Consider the following 24,416-nt stretch of genomic DNA (forward strand, 5'->3'; position numbering starts at 1 on the left):
TACAGTATTTTTGAATATAGTACGGAGTATATTTACTGTTACAGCAATTTCAATTGCCACGCCTCTTTCGCAAATTCTGGACCTCAACTGTCGGCATCACGTGAGATGGTTTCGCCTCGGCCTGATCTAAACGTCACTAGCTACTATCAGCCACTGACCTTCAAGCCTTGTACTCTGTTGCCATCGACCTGCAAACATGATCGAGTGAAGCAAACGGCTGCCAGAATCACCCAGGAATCGAATCTGCCGCCGAGTTCAGTGCGCGAGACCAGTTCACGATGGCATCGGTACCACCAAGGCATCAACCCATCGCGGGGAGAAGCAGTACCAGGCCATCTGATGGCGGGAGATCAAGGCCCGCGACGCCGGCCGAGACTTCAAACGCATACGCATCATCACAGCAGGTTGCAGAATCGATCGAAAGCCCGGAAGCGGTGCTGCTCGATACAAGTAATACGAGCCGTACGACGTCGGTTGATGTGGAGGGAGCATCATCAGATCGGCAACAACGAGAAGGGACGGTCGATACGGTAGCGACAACGGCGACGACGGCGACAGCGAAGCCAGACGATCCCGAGCCGCGTAAATGCTGGATCTGCTACACGGACGAGACGGAGGAGTCGCCGCATAATTCGGAGTGGCGGTCGCCGTGCCCGTGCGCGTTAACCGCGCATGAAGCGTGTCTTCTCGACTGGCTGGCTGAGCTCGAGAGTCCACAGTCCCGCAAGCGGCACGGTGGTGCGCGCCCGCTGCAGTGCCCACAGTGTCGGACGGAGATCCGTGTGGCGAGGCCGCGCAGCTATGTGGTAGACTTTGTGCGTGCCGTCGAGCGGCTCGCGGGGAAGCTGGTCTTCCCGGGCCTGGTGTTCACGTTTGCCGGCACAGTATGGGCGGGCTGCTGCGCACATGGCGTGTACTCGCTATACTTGGTGTTTGGGGCAGAAGATGCACAGCGGATTCTCGAGAGGAGTAGCAGCGGTGTCAGCGACGCCGCATGGAGCGTGAGCCGGAATCTTGGCATCCCTCTGATCCCACTGACGCTCATCTTCTCGCGAACGAGGTTCGCGGATGGGTTGCTCCCAGCGATTCCCGTGTTGTTCTTCGCGACGTATAACCCGACGGAGCTCGAGCCGCAGGGCGGCAGCTTGTGGCCACCCAGCGCTGCGATGACCTTTGCCGCTCTGCCATACGTCAAGAGCCTGTACGGGGCGCTGTACGAGCGGTTGTTCGGGAAGCTTGAGCGTAAATGGATGGCTGAGGTCCGGCCACGACACGGAAGCGGTGAAGAGGACGAGGACCTAGACGCCGCGAATCCAGATGCCAATAATAATAACAACCGCCGTGCACAATTTGGAGACGGGCAAATCCTCATGGAAATCGATCTCGAACTCCAGCTTGGAGGAGGGGACCTGGACGAGGATGAGCTAGAGATCCAGAATCAGAACAACATCAACGCTGCCGCTGACCAGCAGAACAACAATAATAACAACAACCGCGAAGCACGCCGACAACGACAACTCCTCGGCCGACATCACCGCGAAGAACTCATCCAGGACACGAGCTCGCTAGCAGACACGATCCTAGGCGCTCTGCTCTTCCCCGCCATCTCAGCAGGGATGGGCGGGCTACTGAAAATGATCCTCCCACGGTCGTGGACAACGCCACCGCCGACACCTTCCACATCTACATTAGGGTCGATGTTGGGTCTTAGTACTGCAACAACGGCACGGCCGGGATTCCTTCAGACGAGATGGGGTCGGAGCGTTGTCGGTGGGTGTCTCTTTGTCCTGTTGAGGGATGCGGTGATGTTGTATTGCCGGTGGCGGTTGGCGCAGACACATCGGAAGAGGAGGATCTTGAATTACGATCGGGGGAAACAGAATACCCAGAGAGTACGGTGATTTAATGAGACACATTACACTCGCTTGATAATTGATATATACGCTCAACATTCACGATTGTCGATGTGTATATACAAGTGCATGAGATGGAAATAGCTCGGCGTCTGGGGTAGGATCATAATCAACCACTCATTCATCTCTACCAACATCACTCAGAGGCAGTACGTATCCGTCTAAACCCAACTCTAGAAAGAATCTATCGAAACCGACAACATGCCTCTCCACATAAACACTTCTTCCCCAACCGCTCCCAGTATCGATCCGAATAATCGACCGTAATCTCCGAGCCCGCCGTGATGCCACGCGACACCACGACGATGCGCTCCCGCCCACGCCAGATGAACTTTTGGAACTGGCTGTTGGCGCGGCAGGAGTGGTTGATGAAGCGCGTGAAGTTGCCCATCTGGCCTTGGAAGATCTGGTACGGGTTGTCGTCGGTGCCGGCGACCATGACGTCCATGCCCTGGATGCCGCACGTAATGAGCCCGACGAATTCGCCAATGATGGTGCCACGGTCAAAATTCTTCAGAAGGTCAGTACTACTTGTGACAAAGAAACCGTATTGGAAGCGGAACGTACGCTGCGAGCAATAACCCCATTATTCTTTCCGTTCGTCGTGTGGAACAATTGAACGGGCACTGGATACCGCGGCGCACCGAACCAGGTCGGAAAGCACGAACAACGGTTCAGCTTTGGATCGTCCGACTGCCGCTCCTTGCAGATCCGGCAAACATCCGGGTCGTCAAGAGGAACTATTCGCGGGTCGGTATCACCAAACACGTTACGGTCGATCACACTTTCGTCAATGAACTGGAACTGGAACCCTCCGGGAAGGTCGAGGTGCTCGTATGTTGAGGCCAGCGGCACCGCTGGCCCAGACGGCATGATCACCCATTCGTGCGGATGTCCCTGATACCGCGGGCTGCCGCCTTGCCCAATGACCTGCAGGAGGTCACGCCAGTTCGGATGCAGAGTATCTGCAGCCACTTCAATGGCATCGGCCAGCGACCGCAGTCGCGTCGTCAGGCCTTCGTCAAACCCTATCCGGTATTTGCAAAACCGGTACACACCGGTGCTAGCAAAGATTAAGCTTGCCCAGCCGCCGGCGTCCTTGATTTCTTTATATCCTCGCCAAATTGCCCTGGAAGCGTCGTCAGCAAAGGATCAGTCGGCGGAGGGGAACCGCGGTACGAACATTCGGTTCCGCAGATCCTTCTCCCGCCATCCAAGTACTTTGCACGCTTCCTTCAGCGCTGCCATCCGGGCCTCCGTCTTGGAGTACTCTGGATTTTCGAGGCAAATCGATGCGACGCGTGCCTCGTAGCTCTCGACCCAGTAGGCCTGCACAATCATCTCGAGAGCTCGTGAGGATTGATTTTGATTGTAGTATTTCGAGCATAGCTTATTTATCACCGCGAAAACCTTGGTCTGTCAAGATTATGCACCAGTCTGTAAGTTCTGGCACTACACACCTGCCCACTGACGCCGGTTCGGATGTCGATTTCGGGCTCTTGATACTACATCATCTATCAGCCGATACATTCTCACCAAGAATTGAATTCGGGTGAGACGCGTACCGGAAATGACAGACTCAACTGGAGAGGCGAATGCAGCTGTCTCCAGATTCCCGAAATAAACTTCTCCGCCGACGTAGGCTGTATCGGTGGCACAGCCGGTTCTTTGGATTCCGGACGACTCCGCTGGGGAAATCGCGGTTCACTTTGAAACTGACGCACTGGCAAGCCAACCTGCTCTTCATCTTCAGCTATCGTGTCAACTTCCCCTGCTGCCGGCTGCAGGCTCTGTCTTGTTTTTCCCTGGGGAGCCGGCTTTGAAGGTCGTAGCCCGCCGACTGTTTTGCGTCGCTTGGACGCATGATGGCCACCGTCACTGGTGTCGATGGACCGCGGCGTCAACGGGGCGCGGTCCGTGCCGCTGGTGGACCCGGACTCGTCCCCATTTTCGCTGCGCTGTAGAAACCCTTGTTAGCATCGGCAGTCACGGCGACATGTATACTATCACAAAAACTTGCCGCTTACATTGCTCGATGAGACTAGATCAGAGGTAATCACTCGGGCATCGCCCTGGTGGAGATCTGCAACACCCTAAAGTACCCACAGTTTGCGCCGTCAGTGTTCTTGTTCCTTGTACTGTACTCGTTTTGTCATGGTGAGTGTGGTGACACTCGTTCGGGTAAATCTCACCAGTAGTAGTGGCTTTTCTGACGTGTCTTGGCCAGGGTCGTGGCACACGGTTGCTTCGATGCGGAGATACACATGGTCGGAATCATCCCAACTACTCAGTTCCTCAGCAAGCCGATTGGGAAACTCGGGATTTCTGAGCAGTTCGCTCAGCTTGGCGATGAGCGACGGCGGCATGGTTCAAGAAAAACTTGGATCTCGATAGTGATTCCATCGTAGTCCAATATCGGATTTCTGCACGCGCTCCGAGTGCACGGTTTCCAGGAGGAATCGAGCATCAACTGCGCTCTGTTCGCTTTTACTCCGATCCTCCAGCACGTGATGAAATCCAAATCACGTGAAAGGTAGGTGGATAGAATGATAGCCCTATTCACTAGCGTAAGCCCACAACGCAGAAACAAACGGTTCACGGAATAGTAGTCATATGCGTTGCAAAATGGTATCGTCAGATTCAAAAAGGTTTATACTGGCATTATTCCTCTAATTTGCAGTCTGTAGTACAGCCGGCCTGCTTCAGGAATTCGTAATAGGTTCATTGGGTGCTACAGCTGTTACTAGAACTTTTTCTTGATAGTTTTGATAATCTTCGGCGCCGTTGCGGGTACCCGAACGGTCGGCTTCCGACACCTGCTCTCGTCTCTCCAGTGACCGTCGAATCACTTGTGCCTGGTGCCCTCCTCTGTGCTTCTATAGCCCTTCGAGCCATTGCTGCCTCTTGGTATCTACCTTGATGACTAAGAGCGAGAGCCAGATTCTCCATACTGGCTAGAGTGTGGGGATGGTAGGGCCCAAAGTGCATTCTCTCGTCCTTCCAGTGCCCGACGAAACAATGCTTCCGCCCGTTCGTACTCCATTTGTTCAAGAAGAACGACGCCCAGGTTGTTAACGCTATGAAGAGTGTCTGGATGGTTGGGGCCCAGGATATTTTCTCGTCCTTCCAGTGCCGTTGATGCATCTCCCCATCCTTTTCGTGTTGTCCCAGATTTTCAAGAACGATGCCCAAGTTGTCAACGATGTCGAGGGTTTTTTGATGTTCAGAGCCTAATAGTTTCTCTCGTCCTTCAAGTCCTCGTCGGTGCATGGCCTCCGCCTTTTCGTACTGTCCTTGCTTGTGAAGAGCAATGCCCAGGCTGCTAACAACATCAAGGACGTCTGCATGGCCGGGGCCCAGCAGCTTTTCTCGTCCCTCTAGTGCTCGTCGATACAATGTCTCTGCCTTTTCGTATTGTTCCTGTTTTAGGAGGGCGTCACCCAGATCGACAGCACTGATGAGCGTGTCGGGATGATCAGGACCCAGCATCTTCTCTCGTCCCTCCAGTGCTCGTCGATACATTGCCTCTGCCTTTCGGTATTTTCCTTGGTTTTCTAAAACGATGCCAACATTTCGGGCAGCAGCGAGGGTGTTCGGATGGTAGGGGCCCAGCACCTTTTCCCGTCCTTCCAGTGCCCGTTGGTACATCTCCTCTGCTTTTCTCGAGCGTCCTTGTTTTTCTAGGACGTTTGCCAGGTTGATAACAACGTCGAGGGTGTGTGGATGATATGATCCAAGTACTTTCTCTCGCCCGTTCAGTGCCCGCCGAAGGATTATCTCTGCCTTGTCGTATTTCTCCTGATTTTTAAGGGCGACCCCTAGGTTATTAACGCTAGAGAGAGTGCTCGGATGGTCGGTTCCAAGCGCCTTTTCTCGTCCCTCCAGAGCCCGTCGATACATCTTCCCTGCCTTTTCGTGTTCTCCTTGTCTGTGAAGGGCAATGCCCAAGCTGTTAACGATATCAAAGGTGTCTGGATGGTCGGGCCCCAGCAACTTCTCTCGTCCCTCTAGTGCCCGCCGGTACATCGTCTCTGCCATTTCGTATTGCCCTTGTTTTAACAGCGCATCGCCCAGGTCGATCACGCTGGTGAGCGTGTCTGGATGACAGGGCCCCAACACCCTCTCCCTTCCTTCCAATGCCCGTCGAATCATCGCCTCTGCCTTTTCATGTTGTCCTTGTTTTTCAAGGGCGACGCCCAGATTGCTAACAATGTCGAGGGTTTTTCGATGTTCAGGACCCAATATTTTCTCTCGTCCCTCAAGTCCCCGTCGATGCATCGCTTCTGACTTTTCGTATTTTCCTTGTCTCAGAAGGGCGACGCCAACCCTGTTAACGACATCAAGGACGTCTAGATCCTCGGGCCCCAGCAGCTTCTCTCGTCCCTCTAGTGCTCTTCGATACATCGTCTCTGCCTTTGCGTATTGTCCCTGCTTTAGAAGGGCATCGCCGACGTCGATAACACTGATGAGCGTGTCCGAATGGTCGGGACCTAGTACCTTTTCTCGTCCCTCCAGTGCTCGTCGATACATTGCCTCTGCCTTTCGGTATTTTCCTTGGTTTTCTAAAACGATGCCCACATTTCGGGCAGCAGCGAGGGTGTTCGGATGGTAGTGCCCCAGCACCTTCTCTCGTGCCTCCAGCGCTCGTCGATACATTGCCTCTGCCTTCTCAGATTGCCCTTGTTTTTCCAAGACGTTGGCTAGGTTGTTAACGACGTCGAGGGTGTGCGGATGGTTGGGCCCAAGTACCTTCTGCCGTCCCTCCAGTGCCTGGTGAAGCATCTCTTTTGCCTTTCCGTATTGTCCTTGTTTCTTGAGGGCAACGCCTAGGTTGTTGACGCTGTCGAGGGTTTCTGGATGGTCGGAACCAAGCACCTTCTCTCGTCCCTCCAATGCCTGTCGATGCATCGTCTCTGCTTCACGATACTGACCCAGAAGAGAAAAGCTGTGACCTACTTTGGAAAAAAGGTCCGCCGTTGTATCGTCTAACATCGTCTGACGCTCGAGTACATGCTGAGCATGTGGGAGATACCTTACCCATTTTTCTCTGTTATCATGACGAGGAAATGGGTAAACTGCCTTGACGTGTCGTATCACTTTGACCGTCCACTCTTCAAGCTCCCCTTGTGTGTCCAGCCAGTTCAGCATTTCCAGTCGAACCAGTCGGTGCATATCATATATGTTCGACTCCTCTCTCTCAGTTATAAAAGCGTACGCCTTCAACAGCCCAATGGCAGCTTCCCCTTCCAGTGTCAAAGCACGTCCAGGAAGAAGAGACCATGGAATAGCCTTCTCACTTAAGAAACACATGAATTTCAAATATTCAGCAGCTAGGGGGTTATTGTCTGCAATCTGGCGGAATGAAATAAGCCAAGTTGTTGCAGTCGGATTCTGCGCCTCTGTATACCAATTGCTGTCCTCAACATCCCTTAGCAGCTTGGCTATGCTCCTGTCGCTTGACCGGCAATACTCGAGATACCGTGTCGTCGAGATCTGTTTCTTGGCCATGAATGCAGCAGCTTGTTTGATAGCAAGAGGCAGGTAACCAAGAAAGTCGAGGAGGTTTGCTGTATCGTCCCGACTGCTCATTTGCTTCTTTGTCAAATACATCTCCAATAATGCGAAACCCTCATTCTCGCTCATGCCCTCAACATTGAAAATATTAGCCACTGGAACATCAAGCTGCACTATAACCTCACGGTTCCTAGACGTGAACAATATGGAACCGTGCCGGCTAGACGGGAGGTGATGGGCAAGGCTGGTACTGCCGTCGAAAAGGTCTGCGCTGTCGGCGTTGTCAATGATCAAGAGCCAACTGCCCGTACTTTCATTGCTTAGGGTTTTCTTCACAAGTTTCTCCACATCCGCTTCTTCTTCGTCGATCCCATCAATCTCCAGCATCTGACCGATGTTTCTGTAGGCGTCTCTGAAGCTGATGGTGTCTATGGCTGAAACCCAAAAAATAGATCTGTCAGGATGCTTATCGCGGACCCGAAAGGCTGTCTCAAGAGCAATCTGCGTCTTTCCAACACCTCCCAGCCCTACAATAGCAATTCTTTGACAATGATTCGCATCAACAGTGGGCGGAACACGTTCAAGAAGCTCTTTCATGATTGACTCACGACCGACAAAGCGTTTGTTTCTCTCAAAAGGAACAGCAAAGTGGATGCATCCCGCAGCTGGCCTGCTTCCATCTTTACCAGCAGAGGCGTTGCTGAAGAGGCTGTCGACAAATTTCCCGATAGTTCTTTCGTTCTCGGTCAGATAGTTTCGGGTGTGTGCCGAGATTCTGCTGGGCTCTTCCCAGTCTGATATTGTTATATCTTTCAGGCCTTGATCGACATTAAACCGGAAGTATTGGCTATCTCCTTCAAATCGATCATTCAAACTGCGGGCTACTCGATTGGAAGATGTAGCCATATCCCTCAACGCTTTGATAACAGATGCTGGGGAATCTTCGATGGTGACAACGTCTCCAAGGCCCGTCCTAATGCTCAGGATTCGCATCTGGCTGTGTCCCGGAAACTGTTTTCGGGCCTCTTGGAGTAGAATTTCGCATGGGTTGTTGTATCCAAATGCAGCATCGACAAACTCGATCTCATCTCTTCCCAATCTGATTGAGTCGAAAAACCCTACTGTCGCCGATGTTGCCCGCGCAACTTCCCATATGGTGCATGACTCAAAAGCCGTCGATGATTCATACGTCGTGAAAAGGGTTGGCGGTGCGTCGACGTTATCCTTCGTGATCGCTAAGACCGCCCTATGATACGTGAGCTCTTGTTGGCTATGGAAACTCCCCTCAGGCTCTTGACATACGTCTTTGTGCATGCCCTGTCACGGAATGGCATATTCTCGTGTAGACATGTCTGAATAGTCGACTGGTTGTTGCTCCGGCGGCTTCTGCACTCCTCTTCCAGACAATATTTTTTTGATTGTTGCATCCCGGAGACGATCGGCAGAGAAGGTGGGCACAAATGAATTTTCAGAGACTGCTGTCTGCATGGGTTTCTGTGTGAATGCCTGCCTAGCAAAGTCACGGTATTCTTTTATACACTCATCGATTGTCATCCGCAGCCTTCCAAGCATGATTGCGATGATTCTGTGTCAGAGAGTCAGTCAATGTGGTACGACTAACATGGAGAACGTATACGGCTCACTCATCCTCCCGTACTTGTGCCCCCAATCAAATCGAAGTGCTCACAAGGCCGGGGTACACGGCTAAGACCGTTCTTATCGCGGATCTTCTCCATAATATCTTCTAAAATGAGGAGACTGGAGAGCCCCCGGATCCCTCCACCATCTTGAGCAGGGTTAGCGAAGCTAAGCGACAGGGGTTAGAACTTGGCGCGGTACCAAGGGACAGGATCTTCACTGGTTCTTGTGATGAAGCCATCACGTCTCAGACCTGATCTCTCTGACTTGACCGTGCAGTAATATGCTGATACTACAGACATACCATATCGATCTTTCGCATCTGAGAAATTGATGAATTATGAAGAGCGTTGTTTCAGGCTCGGGGCATTTCGGGCCAATAGTAAATTTCTCCCCTTTGACTCAGAGGCACGCCTCGCCATCCAGGTCTGTGGCCATGCGATTCCAATCCGCTACAACCTAATTTTTGAAGATCTGGCGTTTGATAGGCGCGACCTCCTTGCACACTGCGGCTGAGGCTGCGGGTGCCTTACCAAAAAGTTCTTAACTCAGCCCAATGATGCTTATACTGTAATAGGGAGCTCGCTCTGCTTTCTCCGGGAGACCCTCGAACTTGTTGACGGGTATTGACCAGTAAGTCTCAATGTATCCTGTTTGTAGTGCCATTTTTGTCAGATGTGTTTACACTTCGTGTGCCCGTTGTTGTTCTCTGACAGATACATTGATGAGCGCATTAGGTACTGATCAAGTTGTTTGTCTGTCGCTAAACATGAAATATGAAGGCTATGCCGTCGCTTCTGGCAGCGCATGCAAGCAAACAAACTGAGCTAGCCGGAACTGTCAGGTTCACCACTAAGCCATTAATTAATTGAGGCGTGGCGGAGCAAGGATGCCCTGAAACGAGTCGCCCTCGCTAACTCGCCGGTATTGTATGTCGAGTTGAACTCAAGACTGCAGAAGCGGAATTTTCTGTCCAGAAATCGCCAGAGATCCTTATTGTTCCCTAGTTGCTATTCTTTCTTTCATGCCCATACCATCATTCACCCTCACACGTCGAGTCCGGAGCCGAACTCCCGATATGGAGTCGCCCGCCATTATTGCTTTTGAGGCTTCGGGGAGACCCAATGGAACTGCAGGCAGCGTGTTGACATTGTCATTGTGAGTTCGACAAGGCGAGGTAATAGTGGCCCGCTTCAATGTTCGAACCCGGTTTGCGTAGAGTCCCAAGTGACAATTGCAGTTTTCCGGCCGGAGCTTACTCGTGCCTGCAGGTATCGGGAACCGGCGGACTTCGTGACAGAGCCGTCGTCGAGGAATCTGGAATCAGCGCCTGACCAGCGTCTGCAACGATATTGAACAGCCCCTTGGGAATGAAATATGTGTTGAGGAGAACAATACAAGACAACAAGTCATCTGTGGCACAGACCCGATTGCCATAGGCACGATTGCTCCTGTGAAGACATTGATATGGGACAACTGGAAGGCGATGAGATTCAAGCGATGTCCTTTTGGCTCTTCAGAAAAGTCCATGAGGAAAAGAAGGCTTAATGCCAATGAGGTTAGAACGACACACACAGTGGGCGACTTTTGAGTGAGAGCGCCGGAGCGACTGCATACGAAAACGGCCTTTGAGTACAGGATGTAGGAGGTCGGCTTCGCTAATACGGCCCTCTGGAAAACAGCTCAGGAAGCACGACGAGCGGCAGTGCGGTACAATGAGAGCACACATTTCGCACCGCGGATAAGCGATGTGGTCAAGATTCCAGAGGGGTCGTGTTTGGCGAGTGCGAATATAGTATACGACAGATGGGACAGTGAAGACTCCTGAAGAGACATTCTAGGTGGGCACCGACGAAGAAGACTTTGATTTTGGTTTTTGGCTCTCACGGTTGAACGCGACGAGCTTGAAGTCCTGGCTTTTGGAGAGTTGATAGTTTAGTGACTAGTCGAGTCTCCCTCCACCGCCGACATCATAGGTAATAGCTGCAAATTGTAGTGCGAATGCAGAAGGCTTCAAGAGAGCCTGCAGCGGGGCCTGTGGGATGCTTGAGTGCGATTTGTAAACTGTATTTTTTTAACCACATGAGCACGGAAGATCTGGCGACAGCGGACCCTGTGCTTCATTCGAAGCCTGGCAGCGAAAATAGGGCCTTTAATACGCCTAGAATTTCGTCAACTCGACATCGTTTATGTTCACTTTGATTCAGTCCTATGATCCAAGCTGAAATTCCTTTTTGTTGGTTGTTGTCCCACTGCGATTTGGTACTTTTAGTGGCCCTCGGACTCTCCAACCACTCTTTGATTAGGGCTTTGGCTACTCAGTACACTAAACTGAACCGGGGCTGCCGGGGAAAATGAGGAGTTGATCCGGGACCGTTAATTGGCGGATAGAGTGACCCGCAAAGGAACACGCAGACGGCAGGCAAATTCGGGTCGATCAGTGCGCCATGAGGGGGTTTGAATGCTTGGAAGATTGGATGCTGACTCGCTCGAGGAAAACTTGCGCACGTTGGCTTCCGCACGGACTAAATCAGCGCCCTTGTCCCCATGTGCCCCAAAATGGATGTCCGTCCCTGTTACCGTTTTGGCAGACGTGCAGCAAACGCCGTCAGAAAACTAAGTATTCGTAATATGCTAGTGCTTATCCACTTGCGCATATATTAATGCTGAGCATGGGTACCGAGCACTGACCACCGACGAACGATTTTCACAAACCTTGTTGGCTGTTGGGACCAGCTCCCCGGAACCGTTGAAACGGTTCTGCATGCTACAAACTCCATACGCGTACCCTAGAGGCTTTTGAGCGTGCGATCAGTCAATTGCCAACCTTCTGGAAAGTTAACCGAAAGTTCATTCCACCATGACGGAAACATCCGCTCAAGAACAGACCGCTAGCAACCCTCCTGCCCCCGTTAATGTCGAGGTCGATAACTCAGTATGATGTCCCTCCGCTGCGGCACGCAAAGCATGTTGCTTACTCAATTCGCAAGTATGAAAATGATTCGTCGTATGGCGATGAACTGTACGTGATGTGATGCCATCGTGTTCCAAATCCACAAGCATGCTTACGCATATCCGGCATATAGGTCGTCGTACAGCACGTCGCTGACTTCATCGGTGCTTGACTACCGCCATGAGAACGGCCGTCGCTACCACAAATACCGAGATGGCTGTAGGATCTGACCTCTTTTGCCTGGCCATTCAAGATCTGTAAACTAATTATAACTTTCCAGCGTATCTGCTTCCGAACGATGAATCGGAAAATGACCGCCTGGACATTTTTCACGAGCTTTGTCTCACGCTACTGCACCAAAAGCTTTACTTGGCCCCGATCAAGAAGCCCCAGCGCGTGATCGACCTGGCTACCGGGACGGGTATCTGGGCCATTGACTTTGGTACGTTCCATTTGTTTTCTGGGCTCGAGTGACGCAGGATATGAATGCTAACTCATTGTCGTAGCGGACCGGCATCCCGAGGCGGAGGTAAAGAATAGTATTTGAAGCGATCTCATGAAAGAATACTGAGACCGGATTCGTTTGTTCTAGGTGATTGGTTGCGACCTGAGCCCAACTCAGTCGACTCTGTTAGTTTGACCCAAGAATTTTGAAAGCCGCTCGACTGACGGGCTCCGGTAGGGTTCCTCCGAACGTAAAGTTCCTGGTGGATGATATCACTTCGGACTGGGCATATGAAAGCAACCCGTTTGACTTTATTCATGCGCGATACCTGGCATGCTCGATCAAGGACTATGGAAAACTGATCAAGGAGTGCTACCGGTATGTAATCGAAAGGGTTTCCGGCCTGTTTCTTGAATTTCTAACGAAAAAAAAAAAAAAAAAAAACAAGATCAGTCAAGCCCGGCGGCTGGGTTGAATTCCAGGATTGGGACGTCTACCCTCAGTCGGAAGACGGCAGTATTAACGGCACCGGGCTCGAACGGTACTACAAGGAAATCAACAGTGCGTTCGAGGATGCTGGTTACGAGGTTCGCCCCGGAGTCAAATTGGAACAGTGGTTCAGGGATGCCGGTTTCGTAAACATTCGCGCGGAGAAGTTCGTCATTCCTTATGGCGTCTGGCCAAAGGACGAACATCTTGTCAGTTTCGCACCATTGTCTCCAAGTAGCGTCATATTGCACTCTCCTGTACTGACGTCTTTCCACAGAAGAAAGTTGGCGCCTGGAACCAGGCGCAGGCCGAAGCGAATGGCTTCGAGGCTGGAGCCCTAGCCGTCCTGACACGGTTCAAAAATTGGACTAAGGATGAAGTCACAATTCTTGCCAGTCAAGCCCGTGCTGACGGCCGGAATCGTAAGATTCACATGTTACACCATTTGTGAGTATCCCCGTAGCTTCTGAGCAACAAACCTTCGATAAAAGCTAACCACGAACGACACGCGCAGCTACGTCGTCTATGGTCAGCGTCCCGAGAATTAACCCGCAGAAGTTTGGGATAGACTTTACAAATTACATACCTACCTAGGTAGGGACCTGTACCTAGGCTTATAATAATGCACATGCAAGGGGCCTTCGGCGCCCCGCGCGAATCCTTGCTTTTGTTTTCCCTTTGTATTTACATTTGAATAAACATCTGCGGTACTCTGCGAATACAGTAGGAAGAATCATGCATGAAAGGTCGAACATGGGCTTTTCAAGTGTCTCTGCCGTGAAAGTATTTGCTGAATATGGCTCACTTAGTTGACCGGCTACCACTGGCGGATTTAGAGTCAGAATTGTATGTTGATATTCCGACAGTGTCTGGTCCAAGAGGTACTCGTCTTTGCCGATGATTTGGTACGAGTAATTCGGCCTGATTCCAATTGTTAGGCGGAGTAATAAGAGGAAGTTAGGGCTTCGACCCAGCATGTAAGGCAGCACTGCAATCTGATTGGTTCGGGCCGCTGTGTAGGCTACGGCCTCAAGTCCAACTGGCCAAGCTTCATCATGAAGCCCAGTTTCCTCAAGCATCAAGGCTCACGCGCGAAAGAGTACTAGTACAGCCGTAGAGTTTGTCATGAACTCATCCAATGGGGTACTCGTACTGCAAATAGTAAACCTGAATAATTACAGATATCATCGGCTGTCCAGGACTCGTAGAATACATTATTCCCCAGAACGAACAGAAACCAAACCAAGTTCCTCCCTTGGAGCAGCATCGCTCTCAAACAGCGGCCCGCGCCCTAACTACTGCCGTGGCTCCGTAACCACCCCTTCGTATTCCCTCGACTCGATATACTTGAGCGTCCGCTCAAAGTGTCGTTTGGGATTCTCTAGAGCCGGATTGGGCTCCTCGTTGTTGCTCTGCAGGTTAGAGTGGATCAACTCGATGAGGCCGTTCAGGTACTTGGTCGTCACTGTTTCGTTCTGCTGCTCGTAATAGTACACATAACGATTGAGGATCTCAACAAAGAGCTCCACGGACACCGCCGTGTCCATGCAGGCGTCGGCCACACGCAGTGCCCGCTGAAGACATTCGAGGACTCGCTTCCCGTCACGGTAGAGCTGTTTCCAGAGTCAGAAAAGGTAGGCGATCTCAAGTAAATGGAATACTCACATCTTTGGGGTCTTCTTCTCGGAGCGGGTTCTCGACCACCCACCATAGGTGGCTGGCCAAGTACACGGCCCGACATTGATCAGGCTTCTTTAGCAGCTTGCTGCCATGGAGTGCAACTTTGGTAATGAGCGTATCGTAGTTCTCCTTGGAGAACCCTCGCGTGTTGTGCAGCGCACTAGCGATGATGCACACCGCTTGGAATTGAGCCCGGGAGTCGCTGATGGCATCCTCGTAGATGGTGAATGCTTGCGCGAAGAACTCGTAGCTGACCTCTTCGAATCCTGTCTGGTCCGCAACTTCTCCGCACATCACAAACAGGCGCAGCGCCAGATCTGCGCAGCTTGGGGTCGTTACCCGTTGGTAAAGAGTGCTGATGCACTGGTGCATGAACCGATGAAGCGTCGATGACTGGGACTGCCAGTTGTCGTCGTAGTGCTCTCGTGCCTTGAGTTGACGGGCCAGCCGTAACGACGCCGTGACAATCGCCGGCGTGGTATATCGGATGCGCTCATTACCTTCCGCGTATGCCGCGCGGACAGATTGAAGAAGTTTGAGTTGGGTATCATTGTCAGGACCGCGAATCAGATGCACCAATCGCGCGAGCCAGCCCTGCTCTTCGATCGTCTCATCCGTTTCACCTCGTCGCTGCGGGTGCAAACCTGGGTAGCCAGCCCCGTACTGCGCACCTTCTTTGATCAGAACCCTCAGGACCTGTAGAACGCGGTCCAGGTTCTCCGAAGAGGTGATGGTAGTCTTGTTGGACAGTATACTCTTGATCACAGCAGTAGCAACGGATCTACGAGTAGGATATGACTGGGAAGTAAGTAGGGGAATATAGTGAGGCAATGCGAGCGAGGTAAAGATCGAAGCGTATGAGCGGATTGGTGCAAGAAGTAGATTCAATAGACTCTGCTGTGTCGGAGCTGCATGCAAATCCGGAAGATCCGCATGCTCCGCCGTCTTCTGCGTAGCATATTCGAGGACCTGATCGACATACTCGAGTCGGTCCGGATAGAGATTCCTGCTCGAACGTCAGTTTTGATCGCAAATCAAACACAACTCGACTGAAGTCGTACAGTGCAAGATTCACCAGCGACACAAGCAAGGCGATGATGTCTTGAATTGGGAGACCTCGCGCTTTGATCAAGTTCGTTACTTGTTCGAAGAAAATTTCGTAAAGCTTGACATCTTCTGGGAGTTTCGCCGCGCTCTGAGCAGAGTCTTCTTGAGTCTCAGCGCCGTCCTCTGTCGTCTCTGTAGGCTGCTCTGGTTTCGTGCCATTCTCAGCAGCGTGATCCGTTTCGGACGGTTCGGGTTGCTTTGCTGATGACACGTGAAGGCTCTCGAGTAGCCTAGCCACGGCCTCTTCTTCCTTGGCTTTCCGTTTCTCCGAGTCTGAAGGAGCGTCTGAATCACGGTTGCCAAAAGATGACAAACGGTCCATGATACCGATCACAATCTTCTTCAGATCAACATAAGGGTTGAGTCTTCCAATGCTGGACAACAGCATATCAAGAGTATGCAGATGATACTCGTCGGGGAAAACTTTTGTGATGACTGCAACCATTGAGTACAGTGTAGGCACCGAAAGAGGGATACTGTTAACCCACCTTCAAGCAGATATTCTTGGGCCAGAACATCCCGACACTGAACCACCTGCTCTAATAACGCCGGCAGAATGGACGTCTTGTAGAGCTCCAGGTCCACCAACTGGCTCAGTCTGACAATATTACTTCCAACCAGCAATTCCAGCTCCTTCCGCTCCTTCATCCGCTGCTCACGCTCCCGGGAGTGACCCTGGTGCTGCAGCCGCACCCACAGTTTATTCATCTCCACAAAATTGGTCAGGATGAAATTGATCGAATCCTGGAGAGTGCCCTGCGGGCCGTCCTCGGTGCCCGTCGGCAGGTGTTCGCGGGCCTGTCCGGACAAGTAGTACCGCAAGAACAGACCACGCACTGGATGCTGGACACCCCGACTCATCTCCATCATATCTTTCATAATCTCCTTGACCGGCGCATCCTCAACGGACATGTAGACCGTGCCGACCGTAATCATCAAGTATAATCGCGGAATGATATTGCCCGCATACTGGACAAGCTCGTACAGGTCGGCCAGATGGTGCACGGGATGGTTTTCGCGTAGAAAGACGGAGAGATGTCGCAGGGCGTCAAACACGGCCATGTACAATTCGTAATATTGCTTCGGGCTCAAATTCGACGTGCGCAGTTCGGATATCAGAGTCGAACTAGGCCACTGATCAGTGTACTGCTCTCTCAAACTCTCACGAGAGTCCCGTTCAGGAACATACGCGCACTTCAGGGCATCCATCAGTTTCCCCGGCGTCTCCAGGAACTTTCGCATCATATGCGATTGCTGTCGCACTACTCCGAGGGCCTCTTCGAGGAGCCGGCCTTGCTCCTCGAGGGGCGCAGGCGTGGACGACATTGGTGGTGGTGGTGCTCAGCGGCGGATCTATCAGCGGGAACCGGAATAGAGAAGTAGGTACAGCAATTGACCGGCCGAATGGTTCCGAACGCGGCAGGCGATATCTCTATGACACCAGGGCGATCTGCATAAGATTCCAACCGATAATGAAGCCGAGCGAAGGTGACGAGTCCTAGGCAAACAAGATGTCCTCGGCCTTGGGGCGGAACATCTTATCTGCCTGAGGCACTAAACAAGTAACCTGTGGATTGTCGAATGCCTCAAATTTCAGGCTCCCTACATTCATCCTACTACATACAAGTCAGATAAGATAGTCACCACTCTACTCCTGCAGAATGGCCGTTCATGGTCTACAAATCTACATGTTGAGCATCTCGACGATCGGACAGCCAGGAGACTGTTTCATTTCGTAGTCGCTCATCGTTCGCACGGACAATGGCCAGCGACCTGCTCCTGAAGTACACATATCGAAGACAGAAAACCCCACTCGGACAACGAACCGGACAACTATCAGTAGACGATGGATGCACAACTCCCAGTTGGCAGGCAGCAAGATGCAGCGTATAACTGGAGACCTTGACATGCAATTGCTTGCAAGAGTGGTAAAAACGTCAAGGGGGTACTATCTGCATGAAGCGGATCATGAGGTTTAGAGAATAGACGGCGGGCTTTCCAGCATCACCGTTCGAAGGTCGGCATATCGTTAAAAGTCATCATAAACAAGCCTCAAAGGCAGTAGGAAGCAGAATGCACGTGCCCACGATTAGAGCAAAAGGCTAGAAACTCGTGGGTGATATGAACTGCCGTGGCCCTGGCGTCGATCCTATCCCGCTAAACGGTGCCGGAATGCTATTGCCAGGAACTGGACTGCCAATATCACCAGGAACCAGGCTATTAGCACGCTGACTGGAGAAGGCAGTGTTGTCGTCCGGCTCGAACTTGACGTATTGGGCACCGTTTTCTTCCTTGACGACGAACGAGCCTCCACCGTTCTGGGGATTGCCCTCCGTGTCGCAGATAACAAGCAGTTCTTTCAAGGAGATAGGAGGTTCATTGGGAGGTGCCAGCTGTTCCACTTGTTTGAGAACCTGATGAACCTCGTGGAATCCTGAGTGACCCTCGGATGGACTGGTCGCATTCAACTGTTTAAGAGCTTGAATGGCAAGCAGCCGAATAGCCACAGGCCGTGACGTGTGTGCGCGGTGGGGCCCCCCTGGACCAAAGGCATGATTTGGCCAAGCACCGCCTGAGTCGCAGTTAGATCGATTTTCTGCGCAGCGATGCAACTCAAGATGACTTACCGGATCCAGCAGCCCATGTGGAAGGCGGGAAAGGTGAGCCGAACGCGTTCGCAACGCCCCATGTGTGGGAGAAGCCTGGTGGCGGATGCTTCGGAGCTGCGCACAATCGGAGTTAGACAAGAATCATTGCTATGGGGAGCCGTATTGCGTTAAACTTACTACCGAGGGGGTCGAAAGGAGATGCCCCGAAGCTAGCGCGCGAGGGTCCAAAGCTGGGCGCCGGTAGACCCTGCGAGAGGCTGGATGAAAAGGAGACGTCCGTGTCATCAAGCAACGCACTGCTACCGAGCTGCCTGCTCAGATTCTCCACGTCATCCCTGCGGCTGGGACTGGATGGAGGCTTGATGGGACTTGGTCGGGAGATAGGTTGTGCTGAGGCTGAAGTATCAAGCGGCGATCGCTCGAAGGAACCTGGTTTCTGTGGCGAAGGTGCAACTCGCCCAGCGGGTATATTCGTAGAGATAGGCCCGGGCAAGGTCTGCTGCGTCCCAAGCGGCAGGCCAGGGGGTGCGGCCTCGACAGAGAACCCTCGGCCAGAAGCCTGCACAGGCCTCCCAGGCCCAATACCCGGCGGCGGTGGTATGGTCCCCTCCGGCACAGAGAACCCTCGGAACTGAGAACCCATAGCCCCAGGCTGAGCAGGATAACCGGGAACAGCTTCATGAGGTAAAGGCTGCGGACTCAGTCCCGGCGGCGGAACCGCTGCATATCCGTTCATATATGTGTGTCCTGTGGTAGGCGGCCTCCCAGTGCCTCCCAGAGGCGACAAGGGTGCCGAGGGTTGTGGGTAATGTGGCGCCGGTTGAGACACGCCCAGCTTTGCAGAAGAACTTGAGGGTGTCCCCGATGATTGTGAAAGCGACTGCGTTCGTGGAGAGACGGAGGCCAACGGCTCGGTGCTGGCCGCCGCCTGGGATCGTGGAGAGGATGAGTGCGACCCTTGATTTGACGGTTGACGGGGAAGAGCCGGCGTCGGAGCTTTCGGGACAACGGGAGTCGCAACCTGAAAGTGCGGTGAGTTGGTCGCCTGGGCTGCCGGGTGCTGCAGACCTGGCGGCACAGGAATGGTCTCGATGGTAGGAGCCGCTGAGGTCCGCTTCGTTCCTGACGGGGCCGGCTGTGATGACGGTATCGCCGGTTGAGTTTGTTTGCTGGCTTGCTTGTTGCCTCCCGACTCCGCCTGCATGTTATTCTCCTTTTCCTTTTCACGCCTTGCGTCTCGCTTCGCCTGCTCTTCTCTCGCTTTCCTTTCCTGTTCCTCGCGAGCCTTTCGTTCCTGTTCTTCCTTGGCCTTCTTCTCGCGAGTTTCACGCTCTTTCTCCTCCTTCTCCTTCTTCCGGGCCTCTTCACGCTTCTGTCGCTCACGTTCCTTCTGCTCCCGCTGCTTGCGCTCTGCTTCGGCTTGTCGCTCACGCTCCTCCTGTAATCGTCGTTGCCGTTCCGCTTCCTTGCGCAGCCGCTCTTCCTCCTGCTTTTTCTTCTCGGCTTCTTTCTTTTTTCGCTCTTCTTCCCGCTTTTTCCTTTGCTCTTCGAGCTTCTGCTGCTGGGCGGCACGGGCAGCCGCTTCTTCAGCAGCCTTCTCCGCTTCCCGTCGAGCGCGTTCCTCTTCGCGGGCTTGCTTTTGTTTTAGCTTCTTGTCCTTTCTCTTCTGAGCTTCGCGGGCCTTTTTTGCATTTCGCTGCTCGTTCAGAGTCTGTTCTTCCATCAGCTCTTTGAGCAGCAGCTCCTGCCGCTGCTGGGCGACTTTTTCTCGATATGCCGTTAGTACTCGCTGCTCAAACATTCGAGCTGCGAATATTTGGAACATCCGCCTCCCTTCCTCCATGCGCTGCTCTTCTGTCATGGCATCCTGCAGCAAAAACTGTTAGACCGAAAATTTCCCACACGATGGCGTTTGGATCAACAAACCATTTCATCGTCTTCATAGTCATCTTCTTCTTGACTATCGTAATCGTCGTCGTCTTCGTCATCGTAGTCGTCTTCGTCGTCCAGTGGGCCATGGCCGTGACCCGCGTGTAAGGATTGATGGGCCGCAGCCAGTCCGTACTGCGTATCCTCCTCGCGCTGCATGCGGCGCTCGGCTAGTTGCTCCATCATGTCGATGAAGTGTTTGCCATCGTTTTTCAATAGGTCGTCTGCCACCGTCAAGATGCCATCTAAACTTCCGTCAGTAATGGGGCACAAGGAAGTGCCATAAGTAACACCGAACCTTTGACAGTGAGACTATTCCCGAAAGCGAAGAAGTCTGCTCGAGCATTCCGACTTGCTTCGTCTTCCAGGTCATCCTCTGTGTACGGCTCATCATCTTCCTCATCCTCATCGTAGTCATCGTCGAGGTCCTCCTCCTCTTCTTCCGGCACCTCGTGTACCCTACCATGGGAGGAATGATGATTACGATGAGTATGTGGCTGACGATGGTCTAGGGAATGAAGACGCGACTGATACATGCGGGGTGGAGGCACCATGGGACCGCCGTTCTCGAAGGCGCCCTGGCTCGTGTTGGCGTACTGCTCCAGTTCCTCGTAGTACGCATCATAAAGCACCTCCAGCTCCTCTTCAATCGCCGTCCTTTTCCGGCCGCAGACCGTACAGCTGCAGGAATGTTTCTGCTGTTCCTTCATCTTTTTTAAGACAGCATCTTTCTCCACCTTAACCAGAGCACGTCGCTCCTCCTCGCCGAGTTCGAGCCAAAATTTCTTGATATTCTCGCGCTCCTCCTGTGTCGAGGTGTTCCAGATGCGATCTGTTGCCTTCTTCTTCCCAGAACCCTTATCTCCCGCTGCCGTCGTAGATTGGCCTCCAGAGTTGGAAGTTTGAGCGGAGCCATTTTGTCCGGATTTCTTCTTCTTCTTCTTTTTCTTCTTGCTTGACTTCGTCTGAGCTTCTTGTTGCGGAGCCTCTGATTGTTGTTGCTGTTGTTGTACTCCGTTGCCGTTTGTCGCCGCAGCGGCCTCTTCATTGGCGGCGTCCTGATGACTACGAGTGTCAGCGTCATCAGCATCTGCGTCGGCATGATCACGACTGCTCTGCTGTGATTGCTGATCGAGGTCTGCTGCCTCCGCGGGGGCATGACTACCGTTTGGCAGCTGTTGCGGTTCCGCAAGGCGAGCGGCCTGTTTCTGCCTCCGCCTTTGCTTCTTGCGGTTCACTGCTGGCGACATTCCGTCGAAATCGGAGCTAGAATAAAATGGGGAAGGCACCTAACCGATATCGCCGAAGAATCGTGACGGTGCTCGCAACACAGAGCGATACGAACTGGAACCGATGACGCCAGCCGTTTCTGTGACGATGCCACGGAGTCTCGTTCGGGGAAAATGTCGGTACCGCGGAGAACCAGGAGAGACCCGAGGCTGGACGCTTTCGGAGGGGTGAAATGGATGTGCGAGGCTAGCTTCAAAGTCGTGGAACGGAGGAAGGGTCGGCTCCAGATAATGCGGCTCCTGCCCGCGTCGCCGGTCAGTATCTGAAGCTGGACCACCAACCCGGCCGGGTCACAGGGACGGCGATCGAAACCAGAGGGAGGGGAAGAGTCAAGTACCGGCGGCAGACCGCAGGAATGGCAGGATCGGGATATAGGGCGTGGATTGAGGTCCGGGAATCGTCGTCGTGGCCGATCACGGCCGCAGGTTCGAATGCAAGCGATCTGCAGCGTGTCTTAGGGACTGAAGGCGATACTACAGTCCAGCAAGCAGGGCCTTTAGGGATGAGATCGAATGGACGATTTAGGTGGTGGATCTTAATACGCACTTCCTTTTTCGGTCTGGCGTCTTGCCGCCTTAAGCCTGATCGCGCTGGCTTCCAGCGGGCGCTGGTTCCGCTAGGCGCCACAAGCGAGCCGCCTGACGCTGTCTGCCTGAGATTTCAGGCAGACAACTGTACCTTGCGGGCTATCGGCAACTGGTTATCGACTTGGAGATCCATCACTCTATCTGATCACTTTATGAGATCCATAGCCAAGGATCACTGTTGATGAGCTTCTTTCGTTCTAGAATAAGCAAGGAAGCTGAAAGTCTACTTTTAGACTACTTGGTACTCGTACTGTGTTCTAGGTACCTATAAGGCAACCCTATCGTAAATGGCCAAGAGCGTGCAATAGTAGGGACATATGTCAGCGACCCATCAACCTCCGTAGAATGTAAAGTAAGTAAGGGGCGCCACTCAGGGCACGCCATGGAGGAAATAATCCGGCCAACGTCCTAGACCTTTGTCTGTCAGTGGCATTCACAGCCAACTATGCAGGTACAGGACTATGGGCTTCATAGTATAGTTGCCGGAATGGAACATCAAAAATCCGTTGAATGACTCAGGCATTAAGCAGGTCGCGGCCTCTTACCGATGCTGAAACCCGACGAATTGATCTGCATTCTAGGAAGGCTCCGGAGTATGATGTATTGTCCGACCCCGCTGAACGACGAGCTGGAACAAGATTGTTTGGAATCTGCAGAAAGTGAAAATATCATTGCAAAATCCTCTGTATTTGTGTAATTTTTAGGGAAGTTTGCGCTGTTCCCGAGAAATAAAATACGGGCCGTGACAGTCTGAGACACCGCGCTCAGCCACATCTCGGACAGAGACAGCAAAAGGGAAAGAACCAAAATAAACGCCCCCGAGTGCTCCTTCTGCTTGTGCAGGCCTCCTCGCTCCTGCCAACTCTTCTGGACCTTTCCCATCGCGCCTTCTCAATTGGGCTTCTCTGCGGCGGCCAGTCAGGCCAGCAACCGGTTTCCCAACCAGGAAAGCGCAAGTGGCTGAGATAATCACCAGACATCGAATCCGCCCCGTTCATCGTTCGATCGACGCCCTGAGCGAACAGGAGGGAAGGCGACCGAAGAGAAATCCTATACTATCTCACGGCCCCCAAATTCTAAATAGATCTTCCCGTCCCTTTTTCCACGGATCGAAGCAGTCGAACCGGGTCTTTGGGTTCCGTGATTCTGCTGCAGGGTTGAGCTGTCCGACGCGTTCCTTGCGGCTCTGGGTAACCCAGTCGATCCGAGCCTGTATCTTCTTTCCTTCTGTTGCCCACCATGGCGCAACAAACAACGGATAATGTGATGAGGAGGTAGGGCTTTATTGTCGATCTATCCGTTCATAGTTTTGGGTAGATAGATGGAGGCAGAGAGTTTGGGGCCGATGCCCGTGGCTGTGGTAGATTCTACCACAGTCATGCGATTAGATGGGTGATATGGTGGAGCGATTCTGGTGACAGGATAGCCAAGGTTTATATTTGATACTGTGGCTGACTTGACGCCACTACAGGAAGTTGGTGATTATTGGGGATGGTGCTTGCGGAAAAACAAGTTTGCTGAGTGTCTTCACTTTGGGATACTTTCCAACAGTAAGTGTCACCGTCACCGTCATTGTCTCTTCTCTTTTCGGCTCTGCTAACATGTTTGCAGCATTACGTGAGTCTTCCCGTGAATGCCGTGCTCACTTGTATTGCCGGATGCGTCGATCTGACACCCCTTGTAGGTCCCCACTGTCTTCGAAAACTATGTCACCGATTGCAAAGTAGATGGCCGCTCCGTGCAGCTGGCGCTCTGGGATACAGCAGGTCAGGAAGACTATGAACGACTACGACCGTTGGCCTATTCAAAGGCGCATGTCCTCCTCATTGGCTTTGCCGTCGACACCCCTGATTCGTTGGAAAACGTTCGACACAAGGTGAGCAGATATGGTACAAACGGGTGTTTGGACACTGCTGACGACTCATAGTGGATTGAGGAGGCAAATGAGCGCTGTCCGGGTGTGCCCATCATCCTGGTTGGTCTCAAGAAGGACCTCCGGGATGACCCTGTGGCAATCGAAGAGATGCGGAAGAAGTCTCTTCGGTTCTTGACGCCCAAGGACGGCTATGAAACAGCAGCACAGATTGGCGCTCGCAAGTATCTGGAGTGCTCATCCTTGACAGGAGAAGGTGTGGACGATGTCTTTGAGGCCGCCACTCGGGCAGCCCTCCTGAATCTTGAAAAGCAGCGCGGCTGTTGTGTAATTCTATGAGATGCACAAACAGCATGCTTTTCTCTTCTGCTCTGCTGCGCTCCACAACG

The 24,416-nt window shown here is 52.6% G+C and overlaps 7 protein-coding genes across 7 annotated transcripts; 3 read left to right on the forward strand and 4 right to left on the reverse strand.

Moving 5' to 3' along the window:
- Positions 1-278: 278 nt before the first annotated feature.
- On the forward strand, positions 279-1,901 carry VTN49DRAFT_6792 (uncharacterized protein; the record flags this gene model as incomplete). Its single annotated transcript, XM_069414989.1, has 1 exon — positions 279-1,901. The coding sequence occupies one exon, from the start codon at positions 279-281 to the stop codon at positions 1,899-1,901; it is 1,623 nt and encodes a 540-aa protein (XP_069264832.1).
- A 196-nt stretch (positions 1,902-2,097) lies between these two features.
- Positions 2,098-4,279, reverse strand: VTN49DRAFT_6793 (uncharacterized protein; the record flags this gene model as incomplete). Its single annotated transcript, XM_069414990.1, has 7 exons — positions 2,098-2,424; positions 2,481-3,042; positions 3,097-3,323; positions 3,374-3,418; positions 3,479-3,871; positions 3,941-4,006; positions 4,106-4,279. 7 exons carry the CDS (start codon positions 4,277-4,279, stop codon positions 2,098-2,100), a joined length of 1,794 nt encoding a protein of 597 aa, XP_069264833.1.
- Positions 4,280-4,758: 479 nt separating this feature from the next.
- On the reverse strand, positions 4,759-9,306 carry VTN49DRAFT_6794 (uncharacterized protein; the record flags this gene model as incomplete). Its single annotated transcript, XM_069414991.1, has 7 exons — positions 4,759-4,781; positions 4,829-8,673; positions 8,730-8,744; positions 8,833-9,012; positions 9,071-9,083; positions 9,139-9,213; positions 9,267-9,306. The coding sequence occupies 7 exons, from the start codon at positions 9,304-9,306 to the stop codon at positions 4,759-4,761; spliced, it is 4,191 nt and encodes a 1,396-aa protein (XP_069264834.1).
- Positions 9,307-11,925: 2,619 nt separating this feature from the next.
- VTN49DRAFT_6795 (uncharacterized protein) lies at positions 11,926-13,500 on the forward strand (the record flags this gene model as incomplete). Its single annotated transcript, XM_069414992.1, has 10 exons — positions 11,926-12,000; positions 12,056-12,087; positions 12,152-12,237; positions 12,299-12,460; positions 12,525-12,547; positions 12,611-12,648; positions 12,701-12,841; positions 12,912-13,161; positions 13,230-13,399; positions 13,467-13,500. 10 exons carry the CDS (start codon positions 11,926-11,928, stop codon positions 13,498-13,500), a joined length of 1,011 nt encoding a protein of 336 aa, XP_069264835.1.
- Positions 13,501-14,247: 747 nt separating this feature from the next.
- On the reverse strand, positions 14,248-17,065 carry VTN49DRAFT_6796 (uncharacterized protein; the record flags this gene model as incomplete). Its single annotated transcript, XM_069414993.1, has 5 exons — positions 14,248-14,565; positions 14,618-15,638; positions 15,694-16,174; positions 16,228-16,865; positions 16,929-17,065. The coding sequence occupies 5 exons, from the start codon at positions 17,063-17,065 to the stop codon at positions 14,248-14,250; spliced, it is 2,595 nt and encodes an 864-aa protein (XP_069264836.1).
- A 776-nt stretch (positions 17,066-17,841) lies between these two features.
- VTN49DRAFT_6797 (uncharacterized protein) lies at positions 17,842-21,527 on the reverse strand (the record flags this gene model as incomplete). The annotated part of the gene is made up of 5 exons (XM_069414994.1): positions 17,842-18,311; positions 18,367-18,462; positions 18,526-20,215; positions 20,275-20,522; positions 20,576-21,527. 5 exons carry the CDS (start codon positions 21,525-21,527, stop codon positions 17,842-17,844), a joined length of 3,456 nt encoding a protein of 1,151 aa, XP_069264837.1.
- A 1,866-nt stretch (positions 21,528-23,393) lies between these two features.
- On the forward strand, positions 23,394-24,366 carry VTN49DRAFT_6798 (uncharacterized protein; the record flags this gene model as incomplete). Its single annotated transcript, XM_069414995.1, has 5 exons — positions 23,394-23,428; positions 23,626-23,704; positions 23,766-23,771; positions 23,839-24,030; positions 24,082-24,366. 5 exons carry the CDS (start codon positions 23,394-23,396, stop codon positions 24,364-24,366), a joined length of 597 nt encoding a protein of 198 aa, XP_069264838.1.
- Positions 24,367-24,416: the final 50 nt, after the last annotated feature.

This window comes from Thermomyces lanuginosus, assembly GCF_041956635.1.
Source record: "Thermomyces lanuginosus strain ATCC 200065 unplaced genomic scaffold VTN49scaffold_42, whole genome shotgun sequence".
NCBI classification, from domain to species: domain Eukaryota; kingdom Fungi; phylum Ascomycota; class Eurotiomycetes; order Eurotiales; family Trichocomaceae; genus Thermomyces; species Thermomyces lanuginosus.